This window comes from Gracilinanus agilis, chromosome 6 (genome assembly GCF_016433145.1).
Source record: "Gracilinanus agilis isolate LMUSP501 chromosome 6, AgileGrace, whole genome shotgun sequence".
NCBI classification, from domain to species: domain Eukaryota; kingdom Metazoa; phylum Chordata; class Mammalia; order Didelphimorphia; family Didelphidae; genus Gracilinanus; species Gracilinanus agilis.
The window spans coordinates 32,318,228-32,345,815 of record NC_058135.1 but is presented as its reverse complement, the minus strand read 5'-3'; the positions used below and the strand labels follow the sequence as shown (position 1 = coordinate 32,345,815).

General features: G+C 37.8%; 1 protein-coding gene across 1 annotated transcript in view; it reads left to right on the top strand.

Moving 5' to 3' along the window:
* SLC4A4 (solute carrier family 4 member 4) overlaps window positions 1-27,588 on the top strand; it is a 378,919-nt gene that overhangs the window by 230,368 nt on the left and 120,963 nt on the right. Inside the window, exon 9 of the mRNA XM_044681601.1 lies at window positions 21,460-21,617. Coding sequence (XP_044537536.1) covers window positions 21,460-21,617 — 158 coding nt within the window. The remainder of the gene's footprint in view (window positions 1-21,459; window positions 21,618-27,588) is intronic.

Genomic DNA, 27,588 nt, shown 5'->3' with positions numbered 1-27,588 from the left:
CGAATCTGTAGATTAATGGCCTGGGAGTGAGTTGGGGAGGGGAAGAAGATTACTGTGAACTTGAATGAAAAAAACCCAATAGCTTTATTTTCAACTAACTCATAACTGAAATTTGCTTTCCTTTTGATTTTTTAAAAATATAGTGAGAAATGATCCAGAGGCTTTATCAGATGGCCAGGGGGAGTCCTTGACACAAAACAAGGTTAAGAACTATTTTAAGGGAATATTTCTAAAGGCATGGATTTGGCTTAGTTTCTGAAGTTGCTTCTACATGGAAACAGATTCCATGATTGATCCTATAATATGAAAGACAACCATGATGTACAGCCACGTAGAGTATATAGAAATATACTTTTTGTGAAAGGATTGAACTTCAAAAGGTGTGTGTGTGTGTGTGTGTGTGTGTGTGTGATACCCTAAGTATTTCATGTCATTTTACAGAAGTGCATTCTTAATAGTAGAACAAAAGGTAGCAGTTAGAGTAATGCCATTGATGTTTGGAATACCTGGTTTCAGATCCTGGTTTTGACATTTATTCACAGAACAGTCATTGACCACTCAAGCAATGTTATAAATGATCTTGGACTTGCATCAATGGAGAAACCCTTCTTACACGTGCGCACGCGCACACACACACACACACACACACACACACACACATACCCCTTTGTGTATTAACAATTGTAGCAATTAAGTTAGGGCTCAGAGAGGGTAAAACAAGTATATTCAGTGGGGTATAGTATTCTTTCTTACTCCACAGAGAAGTAGAAGGGGAATAAGACAAGGGAAAAGGGAGGTAATTGGAGGGAAAAGGAAGTGGGGGTGTGTTCGGTGGTGACAAAAAGCAAAACACTGCTGAGGAGGAACAGAGAGAAAGGGAATAGATCAGGATTTAAAGGAGATAATATGATAGAGGGCAATACACAATTAGGAATCTTAACACTGAATGTGAATGGGATGAACTCACCCATTAAACAGAAGCAGATAGCAGAGGGGATTAAAATACTTGTTTTCTCTAAATACCAGATTTCTTATGGACATATGTTTTGTGGTTGGTGGTGTTTTCTATCTCTTTTAAAGGCATACCCCTTCTCTATATCAAATTTACTCACTTCAGAGTCCATGGTAGAGTTTGGAAGGCTATCATCAAATGGTACCCCTTCCCCAGGACTGGCCAATGTTCTACTCTATTCTCCTCTGCTCTTAGGGGGCTGTTTGACAATTAGATCTGAGTTCTCACATTTTTAGCTCACTTAAATCCTTGTAACTAGCCTAAGCTAGAAAGAATCACATTTTCCATCTTGCTAACTTTTGGGTGAGAAAGTTATAGTTATGAAGTTTGAGCTGGGATGTCTGTCTTTGTATAATTTGTCCATATCATAGGAGAAGGAAGCAAAAGTTAACAGTAGCAATAGCAGCCCCTGGCAGCTCTCTGATCCATATCGCATTCTGGGATAAAGGAACTGCTGCTCCCAGTTCTGAGCCAAAGTGCCAGGCTTTATTGCAATGTCCTTGGCAACTCAAAATGGCTTCATTTTGGGAGCCCTTTCTGATAGTTAGCACTCACAACAAAGGAGAATTAAAAGAAATTTTTGATGTATATTTCCATTTGGAACAATATCCAATTTCTCTTCCCCCTTTTTTTTCTGGAAGAGAAAAGTAAGTAAGCTATATTTCAAACAGTCAAGCACATTAGAAAGAAAACTAGATGTGTATTTAAAAGATCTGGTTTCAAATTTTGAGCTAATATGACCTTGAGAAAATCAATATTTTCTAGGTCTCAGTTTCTTCATCTTTAAAATGATGGAGTTGGATTAGATAAAGTATTTAACTTTTTTTTTTGTCTTTTAGCATAGACCCCTTTGGCATTCTGGTGAAGTGAAGCCTAGGAACCCCTCCTCAGAATCATTTTTAAATGCATGAAATAAAATATATAGGGTTACAAAGTCAAGTTAACAAGCATTTATTAAGTATCTATTATAGGATAAGTGCTATGTTAAGCACTGAATATACAAAGAAATACAAAACCAAGTCTCAGCTCTCAAGAACCTCATAGTCAAGTTGAAATCAGTTAGATTGAAATATAGTTTTAGGGGGTAACTAGGTGGTTCAATGGATTGAGAGCCAGTCCCAAAGACAGGAAGCCCTGGGTTCAAATTAGGACTAAGACACTTCCTGGCTATGTGATTTGGGCAAGTCACTTAACCCCTATTGCCTTGTTCTTATTATTTACATAAAGTTCACATACCCCAATTAAAAAAACAAAACATTTAAAATAGATGATCTGTATGGTCCATTCTAGCTCTGAGAACTATTCTTGAATTGTAAAGCTAGGTCAGTAAAAAACTTTTACATTTATGTTGGGTGAGAGCTCCTGCAGAATGGTTTTGAATGTGTGTGGGTAACTGAAGCACCTACTCAAAAGATAGATATGATCTTTGTTCTGTAGTTGGGATTTGGCATTCCAGTGTTTTGATATCATTGAGGACCTTCTGCCAATCTGAATTTCTCAAGAAACTGCTCTCTGGTGAAACTACTGTCCTGACTCCTCATGAGCAACAGAAGCAAGCCCTGCTTTTTAAAAATACACATTTGGCTCATTGAGTCAGTGGCTGGCTAGCATTATCAATTACCAGTAGACTTGCCAATTTCTCTATGTGTTGCCAAAGATCACCATATTTCATGGAACTCAAAGTCAAACAGTGTCTCTGTCATTTGCTGATCTCTTAAACGATCAAGCAGTGATTTTTCTTCTTTTTTTAAAATATGTGTTTGATTGCAAATATATTTGTGGAGAGGAATCAAAAACAAAGAGGCCCTTTGGTTGCACAATAATATCAGACTTCCAAATTTCTGAGGCCTCTTCAGCCCAAATGCTAGATATGCTATGTACAAGAGAACAGATGGTCTTGGATTCCTTGCACAGGCTTTGGACTTCCCCCTCAACAAAACGTCTATTCCATGCTCATTGAGCAGCTGAGAATTTTTAGGTCTATTCAAATCAAGGAAGTGCCAGTCCTGCCCATTTGGACTAGAGTCAGGTTTGGATCCCAAGCCATACTGGAACAGGCAGATATAACTGGCTTATCTATTCAGTCGCTTCCCTTATCCTGGGGTTGTATTTCAGGTCATATCCTGGCCTACAGTGAGAGGATTATTCATATACCACATGCCTCAAGTTGCTATAGGACAAGCTTATTGAGAGGGGATAATGTAGGAACATGCAAGGAGCAGACAGTCCAATTTGGGTTCTTGTGGACTTTTTGAAGGTAGACTATCTGTTACTGCTAAAGGAGGGCAGTCAAACCAAAAATATTTTTGATACATGGATTCTTATTGCCTGAGGGAAAGAGAAAAGTAGTTTGAAATGTAGGACCTGGCCTCAACAAACTTAAAACTAGCTTAGGAGACTAAATTAGTATATAGAAAGCAATGGACTCAGTCTGGCATATTGTCCTGACCAACCTTTCTTTACCCTTTCACACAGCCTCTAAACTTGTAGCCAACCTAGTATTCTCAGGTCCCTCACCATATATTCCTGACACATTCTAGCCTTCATACCTTTTCTCACTCCATTTTCCCCTCTGAAACATTCTATCCTTTTCTTATAAATTACATATTGATCCATTAATGTCTAGCTTAATTCCTAGTCCTCACCAATGTCTCCCTTCCCTGAACATCTATAAAACTCATTCGATGTTAAGCCAAACAGCAATTTGTATTGGTACCATGTTTCTGTTTCTCTTTTCTCCACAACTAGATAAAAAACTGAAAACATCCAGGGAAGGGAATATTATCTCTTACATTTCCCCCAGTAGATGTGTGCATAAGGATAAATAAAGAGAAAGACCAAGTTCCTTTCCAAAACAAAGGAGCAATTCCTCCAAGCTCCACTTTATCTCCTTGTTTTATAAGATGAATTACAGTAGACTTTGCCAGTAAAGGTATCTAACTTCCTCAGAGAAAGGTGCTTTATAAAGCTCACCTATTATTCTTGTCTCTCATTCCAGCAAATCTTTTAAAATCTTAACAATTCAATTGTGCTCCCAGATATGACTTTTCCTACTAAGAGATGGAGCCTCTTGTGAGGTTCATATAGGTTTTGTTTACTGCAGTCATATAAAAGTAAACCTTTATTGAAAAAAATGTATACCTCAAATATCAATATAGTGGAAATAAATTTCTATATATAGCATGTTATACTATATCTAGTAGATATGTGTAGTAAAAGTATTTATAGTATATTATATGTATGCTGTATATCATTTATGGGGAATACGATAAATATTGTTAGCTAGTTCTAAACATTAACTGACTTCTTTGAAAACCAAAAATAAATAACTAAGTGAAAGGAAGTCAGAATATGTTGGCAAGCCTGGCTTACTGGAGCAATCGTCAATATAGAAAGCAATGCTTCCTTATGGCATAGCTAACATTCTTTATTTGTTGGCATATATCACATAGAATTGGAAAGGTGTGGTCTGTCCTGGGCATTACTTTAAATTTCTTTATAGATTGTAACCTATGGCGAATAACATGGAACTCAGGATTGAGGAGAATTGCTTTGGAACCTTTTGAAAAATACTTCAACTTCCTAGCTATTTGACCCTGGGCAAGCAAGACCTCATTGCTTAGTGCCTACCACTTTTCTGCCTTGGAATCAGTACTTAGAATTGATTCTTAGATGGAAAGTAAGGCAAGAAAAGAAAAAAAAGAAAAGAAAAGGAAAGAAAAGAAAAGAAAAGAAAAGAAAAGAAAAATACCCCAGGATTAACTTCTCTAAAACAGAGCTCATTTTCTATATACTGTTTTGTCAACTAAATGATCCTAGGGGTCAGAATATAAGGTCAGTGGGATAAAGAACCTCCAAGTTGGTTACCAAGAACTAAAATGATTGAATTGTCTGAAAATTCAGAAGTGAGCTAGAAAGGTGGCTTGAAACCATTCTCGAGCTTGAAACAAATGCTTTTACAAAGAGATGAAAATTGTCTCTCTCTTTCCTAAAAGTGTCTTTGGTTGAACATTTCTTATTTTCCTCAACATGAAACTTAAGAAATAAAGCCAGTTTAATAATCGGCTTATTAGTGGTGTTGGGAAATTAAGATCATCATGAATCCTAGAGTACTTGACAAGGAGACATTGTGGAGGCTCAGAGCAAAGAAATACAAGGATCTTATTGTCTAGTTAAACATACAGAGAAAACTCAGGCAAGTCTGATCTGAGAGGAAATCTTGTTCAGAAACACATGCATATACTCCAGAAACATTGAGAAAACTTATTTGTCTTTTAGAAAAAAATGTTATTTTTCTTTTTTCATTCTGAAATCCACAGATACTTATTCTACCAAAGATGAACATTTTCATATACAAAGAAAACAGAAAAAATATTTTATATGCAATTGAATCTCTATTATGTTACTTTTTGGACTGTCCTGCTTTGTTTCCTTCTGAAATTTTTTCTCTTCTGTGAATAACAAAAAGGCTCCAATGGCACTTTTTTTTTTGCAACCTTATCACTAGCTTCTCTCTCTCCCTTCTTCCTTCTTTCTACTTCCCTTCCCTTTTCCTTTTTGTTTCTCTCTCTCTTTCTTTCTCTCCCTCTATTTTTTCCTCCTTTTCTTTCCCTCCCTCCATCCCTCTCAGATTCAACTCTTTTCTTTCTCCATCCTTTTCTGCCCCTTCTCTCCCTTCCTCCTTCTGTCTCTCCATCTCTGTCTTTCTCTTTCTGTTTTTCTTTCCCTCTCTTTTTTCTCTCCTCTTTCCTTCCCTGCCTCCCTTCCTTCCCTCTTTCCTTCTTTTGCTCCTTCCCTTGCGCGCGCTCTCTCTCTCTCTCTCTCTCTCTCTCTCTCTCTCTCTCTCTCTCTCTCTGTCTCTCTCTGTCTCTCTCTACTATTATGGTATAACCCTTTTGATCAGTATATATTATAAACACAGGAAAAAACAAAATACACTGAGATTGGTTTAATGGTGTGATTGGGATGTTGTTTACATCTCCATATGTCTTTGAGTTGGCCCTGGTTTCAGATGCTTCTAAGGAATGTTTTGGCCCAAAGAGGTTATTGCCCTCATCAGAAGTGAGGGAGCTCTAGGCTCATTTTTCACCAGATCCCTCCCAACCTTATGGAGAAATACTGTGGTGCCCCTAGGCCCCTCCCCTAACCCAGAAATAACACAACACACACACTTAGGTGTTCTTCATTTTATTTTTACCTTCCCTGGCTGGCCAGTTGCTATAAAGTAGAGACTTTGGCCCCTGATTCATATTGGGCCAAATTCTTTATTTTTTAAAATTTTAATTTAGAATATTTTTCCATAGTTACATGATTCATGTTCCCCCCTCCCCCCATTCTCTCTTTCCCCTTCCCAAAGCTGACAAACAGATCCACTGGGTTAGACAGGTATCATTGTTCGAAACCTATTTCCATGTTATTCATATCTGTAGTAGAGAGATCTTTTAATATCAAACCCTAATCACATCTCTGTCGTACTAGCATTCTTTTTCACAAGTTCCTCTGAATTGTCCTGGGTCACCGCAATGCTGTTGATAAAAAAGTCCATTATGTTAGATTATGCCACAATGTATCCATCTCTGTGTACAATGTTCTCTTGGTTCTGCTCATCACTTCTTGGAGTTCATTCCAGTTCACATGGAATTCCTCCAGTTCCTTATTCCTTTGAGCACAATACTATTCCTTTGATCACAACAGTATACCATCCACAATAGTATTCCATAATCAACAGATACCACAATTTGTTCAGCTATTCCCCAATCGAAGGGCATCCCCTCATTTTCCAATTTTTTGCCACTACAAAATGCACAGCTATACATACTTTTGTACAAGTCTTTTTCCTTATTATCTCTTTGGAGTACAAACCCAGCAGTGTTATGGCTGGATCAAAGGGCAGGTAGTCATTTAAAGCCCTTTGTTAGGCCAAATTCTTTAAAGGAATGTGTCTCCTTCATCTTATGTGACTTGAATGCAAAAGTCTGAGGAATCTGTGGTCAGGAGAGTGAGGGGACCAGTTCAGTATCTGTGCCTTTCTACTTGAGAGGGCCCTGCTTCTGGGGTTCTGTAACTTCAGTCAATTGTCTTAAGGTCTAAACTTTGGAGATTTAGAGAATCATAGTCATCTAAGGGAGTCAAAGAGGGACCGCTCTGACCTGGGGTAAAGCTTGCATGTTATATACAGCACATATCTGGGGCTTTTGTCTGGATGGACTTCCCAGAGCGCTTTTATCTTATATATTATGTATACAAAGCGACCTTGTACAGGGACCTTTTAGAAGTTCAGGAATATAACAAAATGGAAGCATGTTAATGTAATGGAAAGTCCTTGTTCTGGAGTCAGAGGCTCTGGATTCAAATCCTAACTCTACCACATAATTATTCTGTGCACCTCTGTTTCCTTATCTATAAAATGAAGGTCAAATGAGATGACTTCTAAGGGCCCTTCTAGCTACAATTAATTGATGAAACCATGATCCTCGGGTATATAGGAAACAATCGGGTGGCACTGGGCCTGGAGTTAGGAAGACATGAGTTCAAATGCAACCTCTGACACCTGACCTTGGGCAAGCCAATTAACTTCTGTTTGCCTCACTCATCAGTAAAATGTTGGATAATAATGGCTTCTGCCTCACAGAGGTGTTGTGAGGATCAGATGAGGTAATTTAAAAAATCATTTGGCAGAGTGACTACCTCATAATAGGCATTATATAATGCAGTGGTTCCCAAACTTTTTTGGCCTACCTTCCCCTTTCCAGAAAAAATATTACTTAGCCCCCTGGAAATTAAGTTTTTTAAAATTTTAATAGCAATTAACAGGAAAGATAAATGCACCTGTGGCCATCACTGCCCTCCTGGATCGCTGCCCACTTTGGGATTCACTGATATAATGCTTTGGTGGTTGTTGTTCAGTCTTTTGAGTTGTGTCCACTCTTCATCGCCTGATTTGGGATTTTCTTGGAAAAGATACTGGAATAGTTTGTCATTTCTTTCTCTAGCTCATTTTACAGATGAGGACCTGAGGCAAACAGCATTAAGTGACTAGGCCAGGGTCACACAGCTAGTAAGCGTTTGAGGCCAGATTTTATAGGTATAGATACAGGTTTTATATATACACACATATATACACTCATATATGCCATGAATACATATATATATATATATATATACATATACACATATAAATTCAGTTCCCTCATTCTTATATAATAAAAATATGAGGGATTTTAATTCCTTCTCTTTCTTGGCTCAGTTGATATAGTCATATTGTAGTGGCTAGTTGTTGTTCCCTTTATGAACATGAACACCTCTCTCAAAGTGACTCCCTGCAGCTGGAAGGAAAACTCCTAGGTCAAGAGCTGGTTTCTTCCCTGATTACTGGCTCTCTCTTTCACTGCTCTGAACTCTTGAACTTAAACTTCTGAAAGGCTGACTATCTCCATGGCTTGTATATTTATAACAAACTATTTAAAGCCCCCAGGGGTATGGCTACTGTTTAGCCAAGCTGATCACTTTGCCCATTCTGACTCCAAAAAAGGTATTCACAAAAATATGTTATGTTTATGTGTTTATAATTTGATACAAACATTTTAATCTTTATTTGACATGTCCTGTAGAGCAGTATAGATCTTAAAGTTATATCATACATATGATTAAAACTAATGGCTAGCTCAATAGTGACTCATTTGGGCTAATTCTATTCTCTAATACCAGAACTGGAGTTCAATCAATCCCATTGAAAGAACTTGATTAGTAGTAACTTTGGGTTTCCAATTATATTCACGAAGCCTCAAGAATGTTTCAAGGAAGTGCTGACCTGGTTTACCATTTGCATTTTTAGACATCTGTAGAGAAAACATAACAAATAGGGTCTATGAAAATGTTGGCTCCTTGGAATAGTTCCCTCTGGAGTGGTAAATTTTGGTAATCTCTTAGGACTGCTTGGTCTCATTCCAAGGATAGAACAAGTCAAATCAATCAACAAGCATTTATCAAGTACTCACTATTTGTTAGGCACTATACCGAGCCCTAGGAGAATAAATACAAATGAAAAGAAAGACAATCCCTGCCTTCATGGAGCTTACAGCCTAATGGAGAAGAATAACACATGAAGGAATCTGAAAAGCAGGGTTTTGGGGAAAGGTACACCCATGGGAACATGGGAGAAAAAGAAGTCTGCACAATCACTAAGGGAGCCCAGGGAGGAATCAAGTAAAAAGACTGGCCTTGGCACTTTCTAACCAATCAGAGGAAGGAGTTAAGGAGGCAGACTTTAATTTATCTTCCAGAGTGAGAAGAAGATCATGGTGAAAAAAGAGGTTCAGAGGGTCAAGAACTGAGCTAAGAAAGGATTAAAGGTGTGAGAACAAAAGGAAAAAAGTTTCAGTCAATAAAGATTTTTGTTAGCTTAGAACACATAGTGTTAGACTTTATTGGTAGAAACACATTTGAAAATCATCAAAAAATGTGAAAATAAAAGTAGTTGGGGAGTGATAATTCAGACCAAGAAAGGTAAAGAGTTACTGTTAATATGTTAAAGAGAATGATAGAAAACCACAAAATATTAGATGTTTGGGTTTTTATGGCGGTTGCTTTGTTCTGGTTTTCATTGCGACTTAGAATCTTTTCTGGAATAAGATCATAATATTCCCAAGGTTCCTTAGGTATTATTTCTGTCATGTCATTTTGCTTCTTTATACTTTTTGTTGGAATAGTCACCAACTTATGATTAATTTAATGGATTGTGTATAGAATTGCTTTTCAAAAGAACAGGGTTCAGAGAGGAAAGGTTGTACTCTGGCTTAGAAGACTGAGTTCTGTCTTCTGTCTTCTCAAAAGGTTACTGGACAGCTGCAGTGCTATGGAGGATACACATTTGAGATTGAAAACTGTGACCATTTGTCTCTCTCTGTTTCTGGCTTCTGACCTTATAACCGCTCTTTCCAGTGTTACTAGTGACCTCTTAATAGGCAAATCCAATGGTCTTTTCTCCATATTCATCCTTCTTGACTTCTCTGCAGCCTTCGATGCTCCTGAATACTCTTTCCTATTTCGATTTTTGTGGTGTTGTTCTGTCTTGGTCCCCCTATCTGTCTGGTTGTTCTTCTTCATCTCCTTTATTGGGTCATTGGAGACCTCCTGCCATATTGGCATAGAATCATTTACAAGTACTCTGAATCATCATCCAGTATCCATCTGGACATATTATTGTTTAACCTATATCTTTCCATCTTCACTCTCAAGAAATATAAGACCGAAAGCTTTTCTAAACTAATGTACACTCTCTCCATAGCATGTCTTGATCCGAGTGTACTAATCCTGTGAAAAAAGGAGATCCAGTTAATATGACTAATTATTGCAGTGGGTAAAGAGGTTGCCTTAGAATCTGGGAGACCTGAATTCAAATACCACCTCAGATACATATTAGCTGTGTGTTCTTGCACAAGTCACTTTCCTTCTACTTATCTCACTTTTCTTATCTGTAAAATGGGGATAATAATAGCAACAATCTCTTAGACATAAAATTATTCCTAAAATATTTTGCAAACCTGAAAGTACTTTAGAATTGTTAGATATGATGAAGATGATAATGAAGCCTAGCTGGCTCTTAGTAACTTCTGCTTCCCTATCTAGATTCTCACCAGCTATTTCTTTAATGATCTGTTCAAGAATTTTCCCCCGGGGGGAAGGTGGGGTTTGCAGCTGGGTAGCTCAGTGGATTGAGAGTCAGCCCTAGAAACCCCTAGGTTCAAATCCTGTCTCAGACATTTCCCAGCTGTGTGACCCTGGGCAAGTCACTTGACCCCCATTGTCCACCCTTACCACTCTTCCACCAAGGAGCCAATACACAGAAGTTAAGGGTTTAAAAAAAAAGAATTTTCCCAGGAACTAAAGCCAATTGAATCACAATTGAAACAAACAATTGAAATAGAAGTAGATCAATCAACAAATACTTACTAATCACCTGCTAAATGCCAGCCACCATGCTCAGTTCTGAAGATCAAAAAGACAAGAAAATGAACAGTTCTTACCCTCAAGGAGCTTACATTCTATCAGGAGGAGATAATATACTTCTATTAGACTTGTCAGATATACATGAAAATAAATACAAGGACTTTTTTGAGGGGGGAGGCTTACCACTTTGTGGATGGAGGATAAGGAAAAATGTACAAGGTGGCATTTGAATTGAATTTGAAGGGAACTAAGGGTTTTGAGGATTTGAGAATTTGAAGGGAACTAAGGATTTGAGACAGATAAGGTCAGGAGGGGTGTGTGTGTGTGTGTGTGTGTGTGTGTGTGTGTGTGTGTGTACACCTGCCTTTGTAAAGGCAGGGAGATAGAACATATAATGTCTGGTGTGAAGAACAGCAGGGCCCAGTTTGGTTGGATCAAAGAGTACAGGAAGGCAAGTCATATAAAATTAGTCTGGAAAAATAGGTTGGTATAAATGTCAAACAGAGCAGTTTGTATTTAATTCTCAAGATAATAAGGAGCTAGTGGACTTCTCTGAACAGGCATATGTCTGGGGTGCTGTAGAAGAGATTTTTGCTTCATTAGGTGGGAATTTGGACTAAGGGACCAATAAGATCTCTTCCACCCTTAAAAAGTTCACAGATGATATTGTAAGTACCAAATGACTTGTACAGCAATAAAGGCATTTGGAAGAGAGTTCACTTTTTTCTTGAAATTCTTAACCTTTTATTCTGAACTTAACACACATCACATAAAGAAAGCATTTCCAAACAGATAGAAGAACAGAAGGAGAAGATTGAATTAGAAGCTGCAAATCTCCATAAATGCTGTTGTTGTTCAATCATTTTCAGTTATGTCAAACTCTTTGTGACCCTATTTAGGATTTTCTTGGCAAAGAAACTGGAGTGGTTTGTCCACTAATTTTACCGATGAGGAAACAGTGTTAAGTGAAATGGCAAGGGACACACCACTAGTAAATATCTGAGGCTGGATTTGAAGTCAGGAAGATGAGTTTTCCTAACTCCAGGTCCAGTGCTATATCCACTGCCCCATTCTTCTTTTAAAGGTTGCAGGCAATTTTCAAAGATGAGGCCTGTCTGGCCTCATGAATGTTCTCTCTCCTTCAGAAGAACACTTCAATGATCCTCTTTTCTTTAGAGTTCACTTTGGACTGGGATGTTTTTTGTAAAAAAAATATTGTGTCTTAATTCATGATCCATAAACTAATAAGAGAGGATTTCTCTTAGCAATTTCTATGGATTTGTCATCAAATGTCAGTCTCTTCTGTTAAACTGTGAGCTTCTTAAGGTGAGGGTCTATCTTTTGATTCTTTTTGTATCTCTCTCTGGCACATTGTATGTACTTAATAAGTGTTTATCAACTTATTGACTGACTATTGTCTCTTGATTTCTTTTTTCTTCTCCTTTCCATTATTTGCTATTCAACCTTGATACATGTGCTGAGAGTCTACAGATAGTGTGTTTCTATATTTATATAGATGTAGATCTCTCTCTAAATATATATATGTATATATACATACACACATATAGATATATATTTGCTAAACAAGTTATCATATATCTATAAAGCTTGAATCATACCAATGAACCCTGTCTTCAGGCCCATCTGGTTCCTTGTGTAAACTGGGTCCTGGAAAGCACCTGTTACCCCTTTTACCTGACTGATAATGTCAAATGTCTCAGGGAGTTGCTAACCACCATTTGGGAGCTAGGAATGGATGTATTTACCTTAGCTATTACTTTGGTGAGAGATGTCTTATTTTACCTTCTCCTGTTTGGTTCTTGCAATTAAGTTTCTACCTGAAGGATGATCTTGAGAAGGATGGGTAGATGGCACTTTGGCAGGATAGTTTGGTCATCACGGTGGATTGATAAGTGAAAATAGTTCTGGCTTTTCTGTATACAACATAGCTCTCCCTTCCTCTCTCTGCCCTTGGGATTTTAAAAATAAAGAATTAATAAATAGCACTGATTAAAAGAATAGAATTAAGAATAAGAATTTTAAGATTTTGGATTTTAAGAATAAAGCTGCCCTTTTTGGGGTTTAGCAATTAAGGCAAATTCAGTGTTTACTAAGAATTTACTGTGTGCAGACTACTTCACTATCACAAGAAGGAGCTATGAGGTGTAGATTAAGACCCTCTTCTTGAGCTTAGGGTGTTTACAGTCTAAGAAAGAGAGAAAGCTTTTGGTCTGGGAATCAGCATCCAAAGACCTGGGGTCTGGCCTCAGCATTGTCACTAATTTGCATGTTCCCTCTCAACTAACTAATTTGTGTTAGGCAGATTTTGAATACATTTCCTATGTGTATGTATTGCTTCCTCCTTAGGATATCAGCCAGTTAATCAACAAGCATCAATTAAACATTTAATTAATTAATGCAAGACCCTATGCAAAGCACTATAGAGTACAAAGAAAGGCCAAAACAAGTAACTTCTTGAGGACAGAAATGGTTAATTTTTGTCTCCAGTGTCTAGCCTCATAGAATCTTTGCTGGATTGAATGATGGAACTTGGCTGTGGACAAGCAATTTGGGAAAGTCATTGACCTCATTGGGACCCAATTTCCTCTCCTCAGCTACTAAAGAGAGATTTAACCTTGGTAACCTCTAACTATCTTTTAAGTTATGAAAATTCTGTGTTTTAAATGATATAGGTAGAACACAGAGTCCTGAAGCCAGGAGGACCTAGATAGTTGTGTGGCCTTAGGCAAGTCTTTTAATCTTTCTGGGTTTCAGTTTCCATATCTATAAAATGAGAGGGTTGGAGAAGATGGCCCCTGATGTCCCTTGTATCTTTAAAGCAATAATATGTGTGGTGTATTCCCCTAGCATTGTATCTTCAGGATTTCTAATGCCTCTGGAGGACTTTTCCTATTTTCTTTTGTTTTGATTTCCTGCTAGTTCACTCCTCTCCTTCATTTAAGTAAAACCTTTCTCTTTTGTGTGTGTGTGTGTGTGTGTGTGTGTGTGTGTGTGTGTGTGTGTGTGTGTGTGTGCGTGTGTGTGCACCTGTGAGTGTGCATGTGCCTGTGTGAGTGTGTGAATGTGTTATAAGTGTGGTATAAACTGTTACAAGACAAGATTTAAATTTTGACCTTCACTTTAGTTTCTAGTTTAAGGTCATTTTCCTTGGGGGAGTTTTTGGAACTGTGATTTCTATTTTGTTTGAAATGAAAGATAAAAAGAAGGAGATGGTGATGAGCCTGCTAAAACAGATTAAGTATTTCTGAGTCTGTAAAATCAAACAGAGCTTTGGGAGTTGCAACTGGAAGCCTCAAAGAGACAACTTTAGAACTTGATATCAGAAAAGACTTCCCAATAATTGCTGTTGTTTAGTTGTTTCAATCATGTCTGACTCTTCATGACTCCATTTGAATTTTTCTTGGCAAAAATACTGAAGTGGTTTGTCATTTTCTTCTCTGGCTCATTTCTCAGATGAAGAAACTGAGTCAAACCATGTTAAATGACTTATCCAGGGTCACACAACTAGTACCTGTCTGAGGCTGGATTTGAACTCAGGAAGATGAGTCTTCCCGACTCCACACTCTCCATTCTATCCACTACAGTATCACTTAACTCTTTTATCAATGACGAGACAAATAAAGTGGATGGGGCTGCCTTCAGTGGTGGTCATGGAAAGTGTTTAAAGAAAAGTTAATAACCACTTGCTGGGTACATTTTAATGAGGAATTCCTTTGAGATATGGGTTGGACTTTGCTGATGTTCTTTCTGGCTCTGAAATTCTGTGAGTAATCTTAATTTCTGCTTGTACTGCCTTAAAAATTCCATACTCCTACCCTCTTGGAATTAAAAAAAATTTTTTTTGGTTCATTTGCTTTTAGGAGGGTTTACAGAGAAAAGAATGCATATACTAGTTTTTCCCTTAAAGTCTAATTTTCTCTTGTAGTCACTGATTTCAAGATGTTTAGATTTTTTATTGTTTTGTTTTGGGTTGCATGTATCCTAAAATAACAAATTGCTTAGGAACTTGAATTTTTTGAATGATCAAATAGTTCTCATCTTAGGTAAGAGTTAGGATCTAAAGTAAAGCATTTTACATTTTACTTATTAGTGAAAACATTTCATGAAGGAAGAATGTGACATTTTAAGGGAGTGAAAAATCCAGTGATGAAATTAACATAGCACAGTGTCATTGAACGCAATGCATGAATGGACTTCGTCCTCCCATATATTTACATAGAGAATAATTTGCATCTAGGACTTTTATTAAATGTGTGACCTCGGGCAAATCATACAATATCCCTGGGCCTTAGTTTCTTCATCTGCAAAGATGAGAGGATTAGACTAAATAGCTCTAGTCCATGATCCTGTTTTTGCAAGAATATTCAATTTATTCTAAGTAACTCCAGAGGAGAGAATGGAACAGGGAACAGATTTTTGCTTACTCTAAGCAAGAATCTAAAATGTGTTTCCTTATGGAGTAGTAATAATCCTCTGCATTTGGTAGAAATGTCTAGACCAGGGGTTGGCAATGTATGGCTCTCGAGCCATATCTGGCTCTTTTGAGGGCCAGATATGGCTCTTTTTGCAGGAGCCATAAAGTCAAATTTTTTTCTTTTCAGGCACTGTTACAGGAGCGGCACTGTGAGCACTGTACGGCTCTCATGAAATTACATTTTAAAAAATGTGGCGTTTATGGCTCTCGTGGCCAAAAAGGTTGCCGACCCCTGGTCTAGACAAACATTTGTTGAGAATGTTGGAGAAATTATTGTTGAACTGGGCAGGAGTCAATCACTTTAAACTAAAGAAACTCGCAGCAGAGATCTTTGCATCTTATAGAAAGTCTTTGTATCATCTAGGTTTTGTATCTGATAGAGAACCTTTGTATCGTCTAGATTTTGTATTTTGCAGAGTCTTTGTATCGTCTGGATTTTTATGTGTCTGGATTATGTATGGTTTACTCTCTAGATGTATGAAATACTCCTGAACTTTTTATTGATTATTATATTCCTTTTATTTACAAAGTGAAATTCTGTTTTGTAAATGTCTTTCCCTTGCATTAAAACTGGACTACGCAATTATAATCTTGCCAGAACTTGACTCTTATCATCAAAATGTTTTTTAAAAAATCTTTCAGTCACAAACATCTTTAGTGACAGACAAAATTTTTATTGGTGCATTTCTTCTTTACCAATATCAGTCTATAGTTAGTATGGGTCAAAATTAGCCAGCAGAGCATCAGCAGTGGAAAGAAATGAAGGTATAATAGTGTATCTTATTTTTTTTTGCTATTTTATTTTATTTTTTAAACATTTATTAATATTCGTTTTTAACAATAGTGTATCTTATATGAAGCACTCTTCATGCCCATAATGTAATCAATGGGAGACTTTACTGGGCATAATCTTAAGTCTCTGCCAGCCATGTTCTTGGAGAAAAGGGCTTGTGGAATGTGCATTATTTTATTTTATTTATTTCTTTTAGGCAATGGGGGTCAAGTGACTTGCCCAGGGTCACACAGCTGGGAAGTGTCTGAGGTCACATTTGAGCCTAGGACCTCCTGTCTCCAGGCCTGGCTCTCAATCCACTGAGCTACCCAGCTGCCCCCTAATGTGCATTATTTTAAGGTGTCCCCTAACAGACAGATTTAACTAAAGTTGTATACTAATGCAGTTGACTTTAGGAATCTATCTATTGCATTTTGTCAAAATCAGTCAACTTTTCAAAAGTCACTGTACAACAAAATGGTCATAAATGCAAAATAGCTGAAATAATGTCCCTGAACTAAAAATGCCCTACGTGCACAGTCTAATTTTTTTTTTTTTTTGCTCTGGTCCATTTGTTTTCCTGCAAATCTGCCTTCCTGGAGTGATGTAACCCATCTTCCATTTGAATGACAAGGATGTGTCCCAATATAAAGTTTTGCCAAGTGCCAAAGTATCATGCTGGGTTCAGGCTCAAAGGTCCATTAGTACTTAAAAAAATTATTTTGAGCTCCAAATTCTTTCTTTCTTTCTCTCTCTCTCTCTCTCTCTCTCTCTCTCTCTCTCTCTCTCTCTCTCCTCCCCCCCCTCTCTCCCCTTCCTTCACCCTAATTGAGAAGGCAAGAAATATGATATCTAGGGTATATATATATATATATGGCATCATGCAAAATGTATTTCTACATTAGTCATGTTCTGAAAAATAAATAAAGAAAAAATTGGCTTCAATCACACTCTAAGTACATCAGTTCTTTCCAAAAGTGGATAGTATTTTCCATCAAGAGTCCCTTTGGAATTATGGTGGATCTTTGATTGATCAGAATGTTGTTAATTCTTTCATAGCTGATTATCTCTAAAGTATTTTTGCAAACCTTAAAGGGCTGTAGAAGGAAGAAAGGAAAGGAGGGAGGGAGGGAGGGAGGAAGGGAAACAAGCATTTGTTAAGCACTTTACAAATAGTTTCTCCTTATAACAACTCTGGGAAGTAGGTGTGATCATTCCGATTTTATAGCTGAGGAAACTGAGGAAGACAGAAGTTAAGTGACTTGTCCAGGGTTGTTTAGTTAGTAAGTATCTGAGATTGGATTTGAACTCAGGTCTTCCAGACTCCAGATCCAGTACCCTATCCACTACTCTACCCTAGATTCAATCTCATTTTCAAAATGGGGAAATGATAATAATAATAATATACATTTGCATATTTATATCCTTTATATTTCCAAAATACTTTTCTTGTGCTATTTTGGTTGGTCCTAACAATGACTACATGAAGTTACTGATCTGTACTGGTAGTGGGAGTTTCTTCACCCGGAGATTCTATTTTTATCAATGAAATAATAGGTTTAGTTCCTTTTCCAATGCCCATTTTACAGATGAGGAAACTGAAGATGATAGAGGTTAAGTTTATGTTAAGATCCAGGCTCTAGGATGATGAGTTTAAAACCAAAGGTAGGAAGTCAGCAAGATGGCTCAGTGCCTTACAGACTCAGAGGTTCTGGATTTAAACTTTCTAACTTTGTGACCCTGGGCAAGTCACTTAAACCCAAATTGCCTACCCCTTACAGCCCTTATGCTTTGGAATCAATACTTGGTATTGATTCCAAGACAGAAGGTAAAAGTGAAAAGCAAACCCAAAGAGGGCTGAAGAAATCAGTTAGTACAATACTTTCCAATTACAAATGTGAGGGTGATATAATATTTCAAATACTATACACAGGACTGAATAATTGCACCAAAATTTGAATCCCCATTTCTTACTATTAATATGATGTTAACATTTTAAATCTTAGGCTAGTGTCCTTTCCTAGGCATTTAAAACATGCTTACTGACTGACTAACTGACTTTGTACCAGTTGTGTTCATGACTGGTCAGAGTTGGACTAACCATGGATTAGGAGGATCCAATGATAGAATGTATTTAAAGTTCTTTTGAACAATAAAGGACCTATCCCAATACCATCACCCTTATTACTGATGCTTACTATTTGAAGGGACAACTTGAATACTTTGGTTCTGTGATCAGATAATAATCATTTATAACTAACATTATATAGCTTATTAAAGTTGCCGATGAACTTTTCAAATATCTCCTTTTGCCCTCACAACAACCTTGGGAGCTTGGTGCTATTATTATCCCCATTTTATAGAAGAAGAAACCAAGGCAGACAGAAATTAAATGAGTTGTCCTAGGTTATACAGCTAGCAAGTGCCTAAGGATGGATTTGAATTCATACCTTCCTGACTCCAGATTTAGTGTTTTATGCATTCCACCCATCTTGTGTACTCTTGTTCATATGTTCCCAAAGATCCTCACAAAGGAGTCCCCTAGGGACCATGGAAGGGGTCTTCTTCTCAATTTGTTGACATTGCATGAATATTAGCAAGTACATGGGCTGTCCAATAGATTATCCTTTGTCTTTACTACATGACTGGTCCACTTAGTACAAACAAATGCATGACCTTTTACTCAGGGGATCAAAAGATTTCAATTTAAACCTTGGATTTCGCTGGGTCTGACCTCATTTTACAGATCTGGAAACTGAGGCTCATGGAGGTTCTTATCTTTTAATTAAAAGAAAAATTAATCCAAAAGACATAAGAAAACCAAAGCAGTGATAGAGTGTTGTTTTTTAAACTAGGGCAGGATTTGAAATGCCTTTCTGTTTAGGAAATCTAGACAAATGAATTGTATTAATACTATATTTGGCATCAGAGCTCTCTGCAAATGTGTTGCTTTGTTGAATTATTTGCATTCGTGGTGATAAGATGACTATATTTGGAAGACTACATTAGAAAGTCAATTTTTAGGCTTCTAGGGAATGGTTTTCACTTTGAAGTTGTGATTCTTATGGAGCAAATTCAAACTGAAAATTGCTCAACACGAACCGTAATAGAAACACTTGGCATCCTCACTTGGCTCCAACCTGTTCCTACTGTCCTTCACACTGCGCTTCTTTAATTTGATCCATACCCTTAAGGAATTCAGCAGGGTCTGGTAGCTTGATTCATGTAAGGTATCAAAGGGATAATAGATGGTTAAATAGACCAAACACATTCTCTGCAGTTCTATGCCATTAGCTTCTGTCTTGGAGTCATTTTTAAAAAGCCCTCATCTTCTATCTTAGAATTAATACAAGTATTAGTTCCAAGGCAGAAGAGTGAGAAAGAAGGGGTGGGCAACTGGGGTTAACTGACTTGCCCAGGGTCACACGGCTATGGCATGTCTGAGGACAGATTTGGACCCAGACTCTCCCAACTCTAGGCCTGGTGTTCTATTCACTGAGCCAGCTAGCTTTCCTTTTAGTCTCTTATTCAGGAATTTTGGGGTGGAAAATGGAAGTGACCTCCATATCTACAACTTCATAGTAGCCTGAACAACAACAAATAGTTATAAAAATATTTAACACGTTCCTGACTCCCCTTAAATCTAACCATAGATTGATTCCACTATTTTAATGGAGTAAGTTTCCTGTCACCTTCTTTCCTGACCTTTCCTATTCTATATTGAAAAATGAATGTGGCTTTCTCTGGCACTTAGAGTAGTCTACTGTAACTCATTGCTGCTTTCTAATTGTTTGGCTTTCCGTCAACAAACTGTGCTCCATCCCTCTATTCCCCCATCTCCCATTATGTGAGATACAGAGGGACTATCATAGGTTTACTTTCTGCTGCAGAAGAAAGCAAATGCTCACAGGGAGATTGTTAGCTGTCCATGAGACCTATGAAGATTATAAGCCTATTGAATGAATTTAGAGAATGAGTAAGTCAAGGACTTGAAATACAGCCACCAGGGCATTGTAAATGTTATATAGAATACATCAAAGGTACAGTCTTGCTGCAGAGTCCCTATGCTAGAAGAGAATAGGAATAGATAAAGACTGGAGATGTTCTCATTAGGGTTTAACAACTGCTTGCTGAAAGGAAAAGAAAAAAATCATGACATCCTTAGAAGTTTAATTCTCTGCCTCACATAATTTCCATTATTTTTCTAAGTCTAGACAATCAGTCAAACAATAATTGTATCATGGCCTGTGTAGATTACAAGCCTATCAGTTTGTAATCTATAGACAAGAGGAATTCACTAGGGACATAGCAAAGGAGAAGAACAAGCTAATGGACAGAGGGGTTCAGAGATAGAAGAATAGTTAAGATTCCTGATGATTGGGGATATGCTACTGACTGAGAAAATAAATGCATATTCATATGAGCTTGTGGGCATGAGAACAAGCTCTCAGTGGAGAACAAGAAGGATTAGATTTGAAGTCAAGAGCCCTGGATTCAAATTTCAGCACTGCTATTTGCTATTTGTGTGACTTTGAACATCTTGGACTTTGGATGTCTCATCTGAAAAGGAGAGCGTTGGACTAGATGAGCTCTAAGGCCCCATTCTAGCTTTAAAGTTCTAATTCCATTATCTGAGGATTATCTGGAGAGAGAGAAGGCAAGGCAACTAAAAGTGTAAGTTATTGGGGGCATGATGAAAAGTTATTTTCAAGTTGGTGTTTTTTAAAGACAAGATGACAACATTGAAAAATCTATGGGATTTCTTTCTAATGAAGCAGTTGCAAATGAAAAGCAATGAATACACTTGATTATAAGGGATGCTTTATTATAGAAAATTAAATAGCTATACCTGCAATTATTTTTGCAATTATTAATAGGCATTTGTAATGTGAACTTGGTGACATAGAATAGGAAGGGTAGGGTTTGCATCCATGACTAATGATTAGAGAATAATGAATTCTGGGCCTGTTGGGTGGCTTTTGTGATGACTAAAGTGATGTGAGTATGACTCTTATTCAGGTGACTATAACCATAGGACATTGAATACAGCCATTAGGCCATGATGAGTGAAAATTAGGATAGGATAGGATAAGAGAGGCTAGGTTATGGTAAGACAGATGACATTGTGAGGGGCTGCATGTCTTTACTATGTGCATGGCAAAAGTGGGACTATCTCATTTTGTTCTCCTTCTTGGAGCTGTGACCTATACTTTCTGGCTTTTCCATATACAGCTAAAGAACAAGTTCATGAAGAAACTTCCCCGTGATGCAGAGGCCTCCAATGTCCTGGTCGGGGAAGTGGACTTCCTGGAGAGTCCTTTCATTGCCTTTGTACGATTGCAGCAAGCTGTCATGCTGGGCGCCTTGACTGAAGTTCCAGTGCCCACAAGGTAAGAGATGGTCCCTGCCCAGTTGGAACGTGAAAGAATATTCCTCCTCTTTGCACATTTGGGTCCTCCACATTGGAGAGAGATGGAGGTAGGAGCTCAAATAATCTGACTGGCATGACTAGGTCCTTGCCAGGAGGAAAGCCAGTTTTGACTGCTGATGCTTCATGAGAATAAACAAAACAAAACTAAATAAAACCATGGGAAGACATGTAAAATAAATTCTCTGATTAGGTTCAGAGCCAGGAAGACTTGAGGACCAATGGAATGGGATCTCCACTGTCAGGGGACTTAGTTTTTAGAGGTTCAGATGCATGAAGCAGAGAGACTCCTAGTGGTATAATGGATGACATGCTATCCTTAAGCTCAGTAAACCCTGAGTTCAAGTCCTGCTTCTGACACATATTGACTGAATGAGAATGGGCACATAGGACTAATCTTTTAGCATTCTAGGGAAGTCTCTAAGCCTGAGAGTTACAGAGAAAAGCCAACCTGCATTGTCCAGAAAGTTTTGTGTGTGTGTGTGTGTGTGTGTGTGTGTGTGTGTGTGTGTGTGTGTTAAAATCTTAACTGTTTGATTTACAGTTACATGGAAATTTCATGTAATGGAGAAGAATGATTTCTCAGTCTCTGAGTTTCTCATGTCAGTAATCCCTCACTATTCTGGGAAACATGGCTGAAGGTGCCATGCTAAGCAGAGTCAAAGAGAGAATCCCCAGGTGGTTTTATAGGGCATGCCAAGAAATCCAAGAGAACATCGTTCAGTTACCAAAAAGCTATTTCTAGGCCATTCTCTGCACAATAGATCCTTGCATGGTCATGTTTTTCTAGGAAATGGTATTATCCATTGGCTGTCCTCTGAACCAGCTTGGACTCTAATCACTGAATTGGGGGCCTCATTAGCTGACTTTCCTGAGCAATGCAGGGCCATCTGCAATAACTGCATCCTGCAAAATCCAATAAAAGAAATCCCATAAGGCCTGGATAGGTTATCATGATGGACTGTCTCGACCCTTAGTCATTCATCTTACTTAATTTATTTTTATTCCTGACCATTATTATACAAAAATAAAGATGAAGCTGCCCCTCCTAGGGAGAATTAGAGGAAATGGTAAGTAGGTAGACAAAGAAGGAGAAGAAAAAAGAGAGGGGCAAGTTTCAGAAAAAGAGATGAGTGGAGGGAATATTTTTGGAAGGGCAGACAATTTTTCTTAATACTTTTTTAGGAAGTTAAATATGTGTTCTACTTTCCTAGGCCTTCAATATAAATCCTCAGTTAGCTCAGGAGGGCAGAGGAATGTAAGAGTGGTATTGCCCCTTCAGTGCTATTTTTAGGGTAGATAGCACAGGAATTTTCCCTTCCCCCACATATCTACTGTATCTGACACGTCCCTGCCATCTGCCATTTTGGGAGCTTCCTATAGAAAATGGAGCAGGGCTGAAAAAGACTTTAGACTAACAACAATAATTATTATTGTTATTATTATTAGAGCTAACATTTAAATTATCTCCTTTGATCCCTTCAGCTGCTCATGTCTTTCCTGTCAAATTACCTTGTATTTAATACTTGTGTATACTTATTTATTGTTTAAAATGCAAGGTAGCATGGTGCTGTGGATTGAGTGTCAAGCCTGGAGTCAGGAAGACTCATCTTTGTGAATTCAAATCTGACCTTAAATACTTAATAGTTGTGTGTCCTTTGTTTTCTCATCAGTAAGATGAGCTGGAAGGAAATGGCAAACCACTCCAGTATCTCTGGCATGAAAATCTCAAATGAGTGGGGGTGTCACATAGAGTCAGACATGAATGAGATGACTGAACAACAACAACAACAAAATATATTGATAACAATGATAAATATTTATCAATTTTATATTTATGCTCCATATATATGTCCTTGTTGCTTCTCCCATTAAAATGTAAGCTCATTGTGAGCAATAATTATTTTAGCCTTTGTAGTTGCATCTTCAGTACCTACTATCTGGGACACAGTAAATGCTTAATAAATATTTGTTACTTTATTGATTGGATAATCCTCTGAGGTAGGAGCCCTGATTAATTCCCATTCTATAGCTTAAGAAACTGAGGCGAAGAGATATTGTGATTTGCTTAGGGCAGCTGAGGGAATTCAATGGGCCCAGAATCAAGAAAAATTGAATTAAAATCTGGTCTTAGACACTTAACTGTGTGACCTTGGGCAAGTCAGCCTCTGTCTGCCTCAATTTCCACATCTGTAAAATGAGGATAATAAAATCACTTGTCTCTCAGAATTATTGCGAGGCTCAACTGAGATAATATTTTTAACACACTTAGCACAGTACCTGGTACACAGTAGATGCTTAATAAATGCTAGCTAATGATGATGAAGAAAGTAGTGATGCTGACATAGCTGTAAGTGTGCAAAGCAGAACTTCAACTCAGGTCTTCTTGACTCTTAATTTGGCATTCTAGAAGGAGAAGATAATATTTGGTCCAGTCACACATCCACTACCTCTTTCTGAGAGACAGAAAGGAGCAGGGTCTCTTATCTAGGATCACAGAGTGACATAAGTGAGGCTAAAACCCAAGTCTCCTCTCTCTTCTACCAAGCTGCTTATGGAGTTACCTCTCTCCCTATAGAAACATCTAATTCCCCTAGCCCTACTTCCATTACTCACTAAAGTTACACATCCTAGTGCTGATAATAGAGGCACTCCAAGCTGTATGTTTTAACTTAGATATTTTGTTATTGTACCTTCAAGAGGGCCAGCAAATCTGCACTTGCACACATATGAGGTGTATGTGTAATGGAGGAGGAAAGTGTAAGTTATATGTATTTATTATATTTATATACATATATAGGAAAAAACTAAGAAATATGTAATAAACTCAAAATAATACAGAATTTAAAAATGAAGAGAACGAGATTGAAAAGTGCCATTTGTGATCTAAGGAAGGGAAAACTCTTTTTGCTTGGCAGATCAGAGAATTACCTTTGAGTCTGTAATAAGCAGGATTTGCTCTTCCTCTATATCCCACATGTATCTAGTTGTTTGTATGTTGTCCCACCCAACAGAACTTAAACTCATGGAGGATAGGGACTGTTTTGCTTCCATTTTTATCCCCAGTGTTTTGCACAATGATTGGTATGTCACAAGGGCTCCATTAATGCTTCTTGACTGATTTTAGCAAGTGGAGATGGAGAGAAGGTGTTCAAGATAGAGGGATAAGTAGAAGCAAAGTGACCGAGACCAGGGAAAATACCATTTAAATTGTGTAGAAGAGAGCTGTGTAAACTAAGACTAGAAAGTTGTTGTTGTTGTTGTTGTTGTTTTCTAGGGGAGGTTCCAGATTCTAGAAAGCCTTGAATGGCAGGTTAGGTTTTTAGGCAATAGGAAGCCATTGAAAGGGAGTTAATTTGGCAGTGGTATGAAGGACAGATTGGAAGTGAGGAAGTCTGGTAGCTGGGAGGTATTTCAGAGCCTGCTGATGATTCCAAATGGGCAATAGTTAGAATAAAGAAGGGGGAAGGATATGATTCCCTATAGAGTTTGCACTGATAACTCTTGCTTACTGATCAGGTATGGAGTCAGAGATAATGATGGGGTTTCCAGACTAGTTGACCAGGGAATGGGGATGCCATTGGGGAATAATAATGAGGAGACTGTTTAAGGGGAAAGATGAATACTGTTTGTAGACATTGAAGTATTGCTTTGAAAGCTATGTCTTATTTGTCCACCTGTAGAAAACCCTGCTACATATCTGAGATATGTATGAATGTAGAGGATAGTGAGAGCCCTTAAAATAGCCTTCTGTCACTGTTTAACTATGAGAAGAAGGGAACAAGCATTGATTAACCATCTACCATATACTAGACACTGTGCTAAGTGCTTTACAATTGTTATCTCATTTGATCCTCACAACATCTTGGGAGGTGGGTACTATTATCATCATCTCTATTTTATAGTTGAGCAAACTGAGGCAGACAGAAGTTAGATGACTTGTCCAGGGTCATAAAGCTAGGCAAGAATCTCCAGGAAGATTTGAACCGAGGTCTTCCTCATTCCAGTGCCAATTGACTGTCTCTGGGCACTGAAATAACAACAACAATAACTAATTCTCCCCAGCAGCCTTCACTAATGTGATAGTGTTTCCTGGATCTGCACTCAGTATTGTTTGTTTAGACACAGAGAGTAGCCCATGCTATTTGGAAATGCAGTCTGGGAATTTTAATGTAACAAACAAATTAATTAAAAAAGAAAGAAGACAATGAATGAATTGAACATAGTAGAGATCAGCAAGAATGCTTTGCTTGGCTTCATGGGGTCTTAATATTCTGACAAAATGCAGACTACATTTATTACATGAAGGTCTTTAACATGCGTTAGCCTGGTCCTTGGAGTCAAGAAGAGACTGAGTTCAAATATTGCCTTCAGAAGGTTCTCACTCTGTGACCTTGGTAAAGTCTTTGAACATTCTCAAGCCTCAGACTCCTCCTCTGCAAAATGGGTATGAGAATACCAATTGTACTTTCTATGTATGGTTGTAGAAGAGCAAATGAGTTACGCTATATATATATATATATATATATATATATATATATATATAGCAAATGGCAACTATTGTCATAAAAATTGTTGGGACCAAATTGTTTATAGCAATGTCAGAAGTATCTTGCATTACCTAGAAGGGTACTTTCAAGGGTGACACTTTAGAAACTTTAAAATGCTCTTTGAATTTAGGTGATGATGATTATAAGAAATAGCAGGATTTGGAGGGTAAGGGCAGTGGAGTGGTGGAGTCCTCTTCCTTTCCAACAGCAAACCTTTGCAAGGATCCTTGAACCTCCTACCCCCTCTGGTTGTCTGTGAGCATGGGGCAGTGTGTGTGAGTTGTAGATGTGGAACACCGTTTTCCTCTCTAGTTTGAAGCTCTCAGGGGCTAATTATACCCTGCAGTAATCATCTACAGATGTAAAACTTTAAAACTTGATTGGGAGCAAGGGGTTCTGGACAAAGACTTCTTGAGAAACAAATGCAGGCACTCATAAATCTTCCAACTGGAACTTATTGTAAGTAATTGTAAGTAAAAAGAAAAAAGAGGTTGGGAACAAAAGCAACCCCTTTTATCCATAGTTGTCACTTTGGGCTCAGTCCTTCTGTCCTCCAAATCTTAAGTTTGCTCTTAACTTGCTAACATAGAGAAAGCTTCTGGTTAAAAATAAAGTCTGCCTATTGACATAAAACAGCGTGGATCATGATTTGTGCCTGATCAAAACAGAGTTTGGCAGGATGTTTTATACTGTAAAAGTCACAGCCACTCTCCCTCCTTTTAGGGTTATGAGGTGAGAACTTGTTCTGAATAGTTGCATAACCCAATTGGTTTTTCCTGGTTTTCTCATTTCCCTTTTTCATTATTTTCCACAATTTGGAGCAGTTTAAAGGAGTCTCAGTTGCTGAAGAGATGGATGTGCCAATTTGCTTTCTGGATATTCATTTCAATAAATATTCCTTAAGTGCCTACCATGTGTTAAGCCTTTGGAAATGCAAAAAGAGGAAAGAGACCCACCCTCAAAGAGCTTACAGCCTAATGGCAGACACTTCAAGCAAAGGAGATATATACAGGATAAATAAGAAATAATTAAGAGAGGGAAGCACTGGAATGAAGAGGGGTTAGGGAAGTCTCTCTGTGAAATGTGGGATTTTAGTTAGGACTTAAAGGAAGCCAGATGAGTCAATAGTTGGTTAGATTTGAACATTCTGGGCTTGGGAAAAGCCAGAGAAAGTGGCTAGACCCAACTGATGGAGTGTCTTGTTTATGGAAGAGCAATGTGACCGCCATGTGAACAGGTCAGTGACCCTGGCTGGAAGAGTCTCTGTTGGGGAGTAAAGTATCAAAAGACTGAAAAGGCCAAGAGATTAGTTAGTACTCTGGGACATCATAACAAAGAATATATATATATATATATATATATATATATATATATATATATATA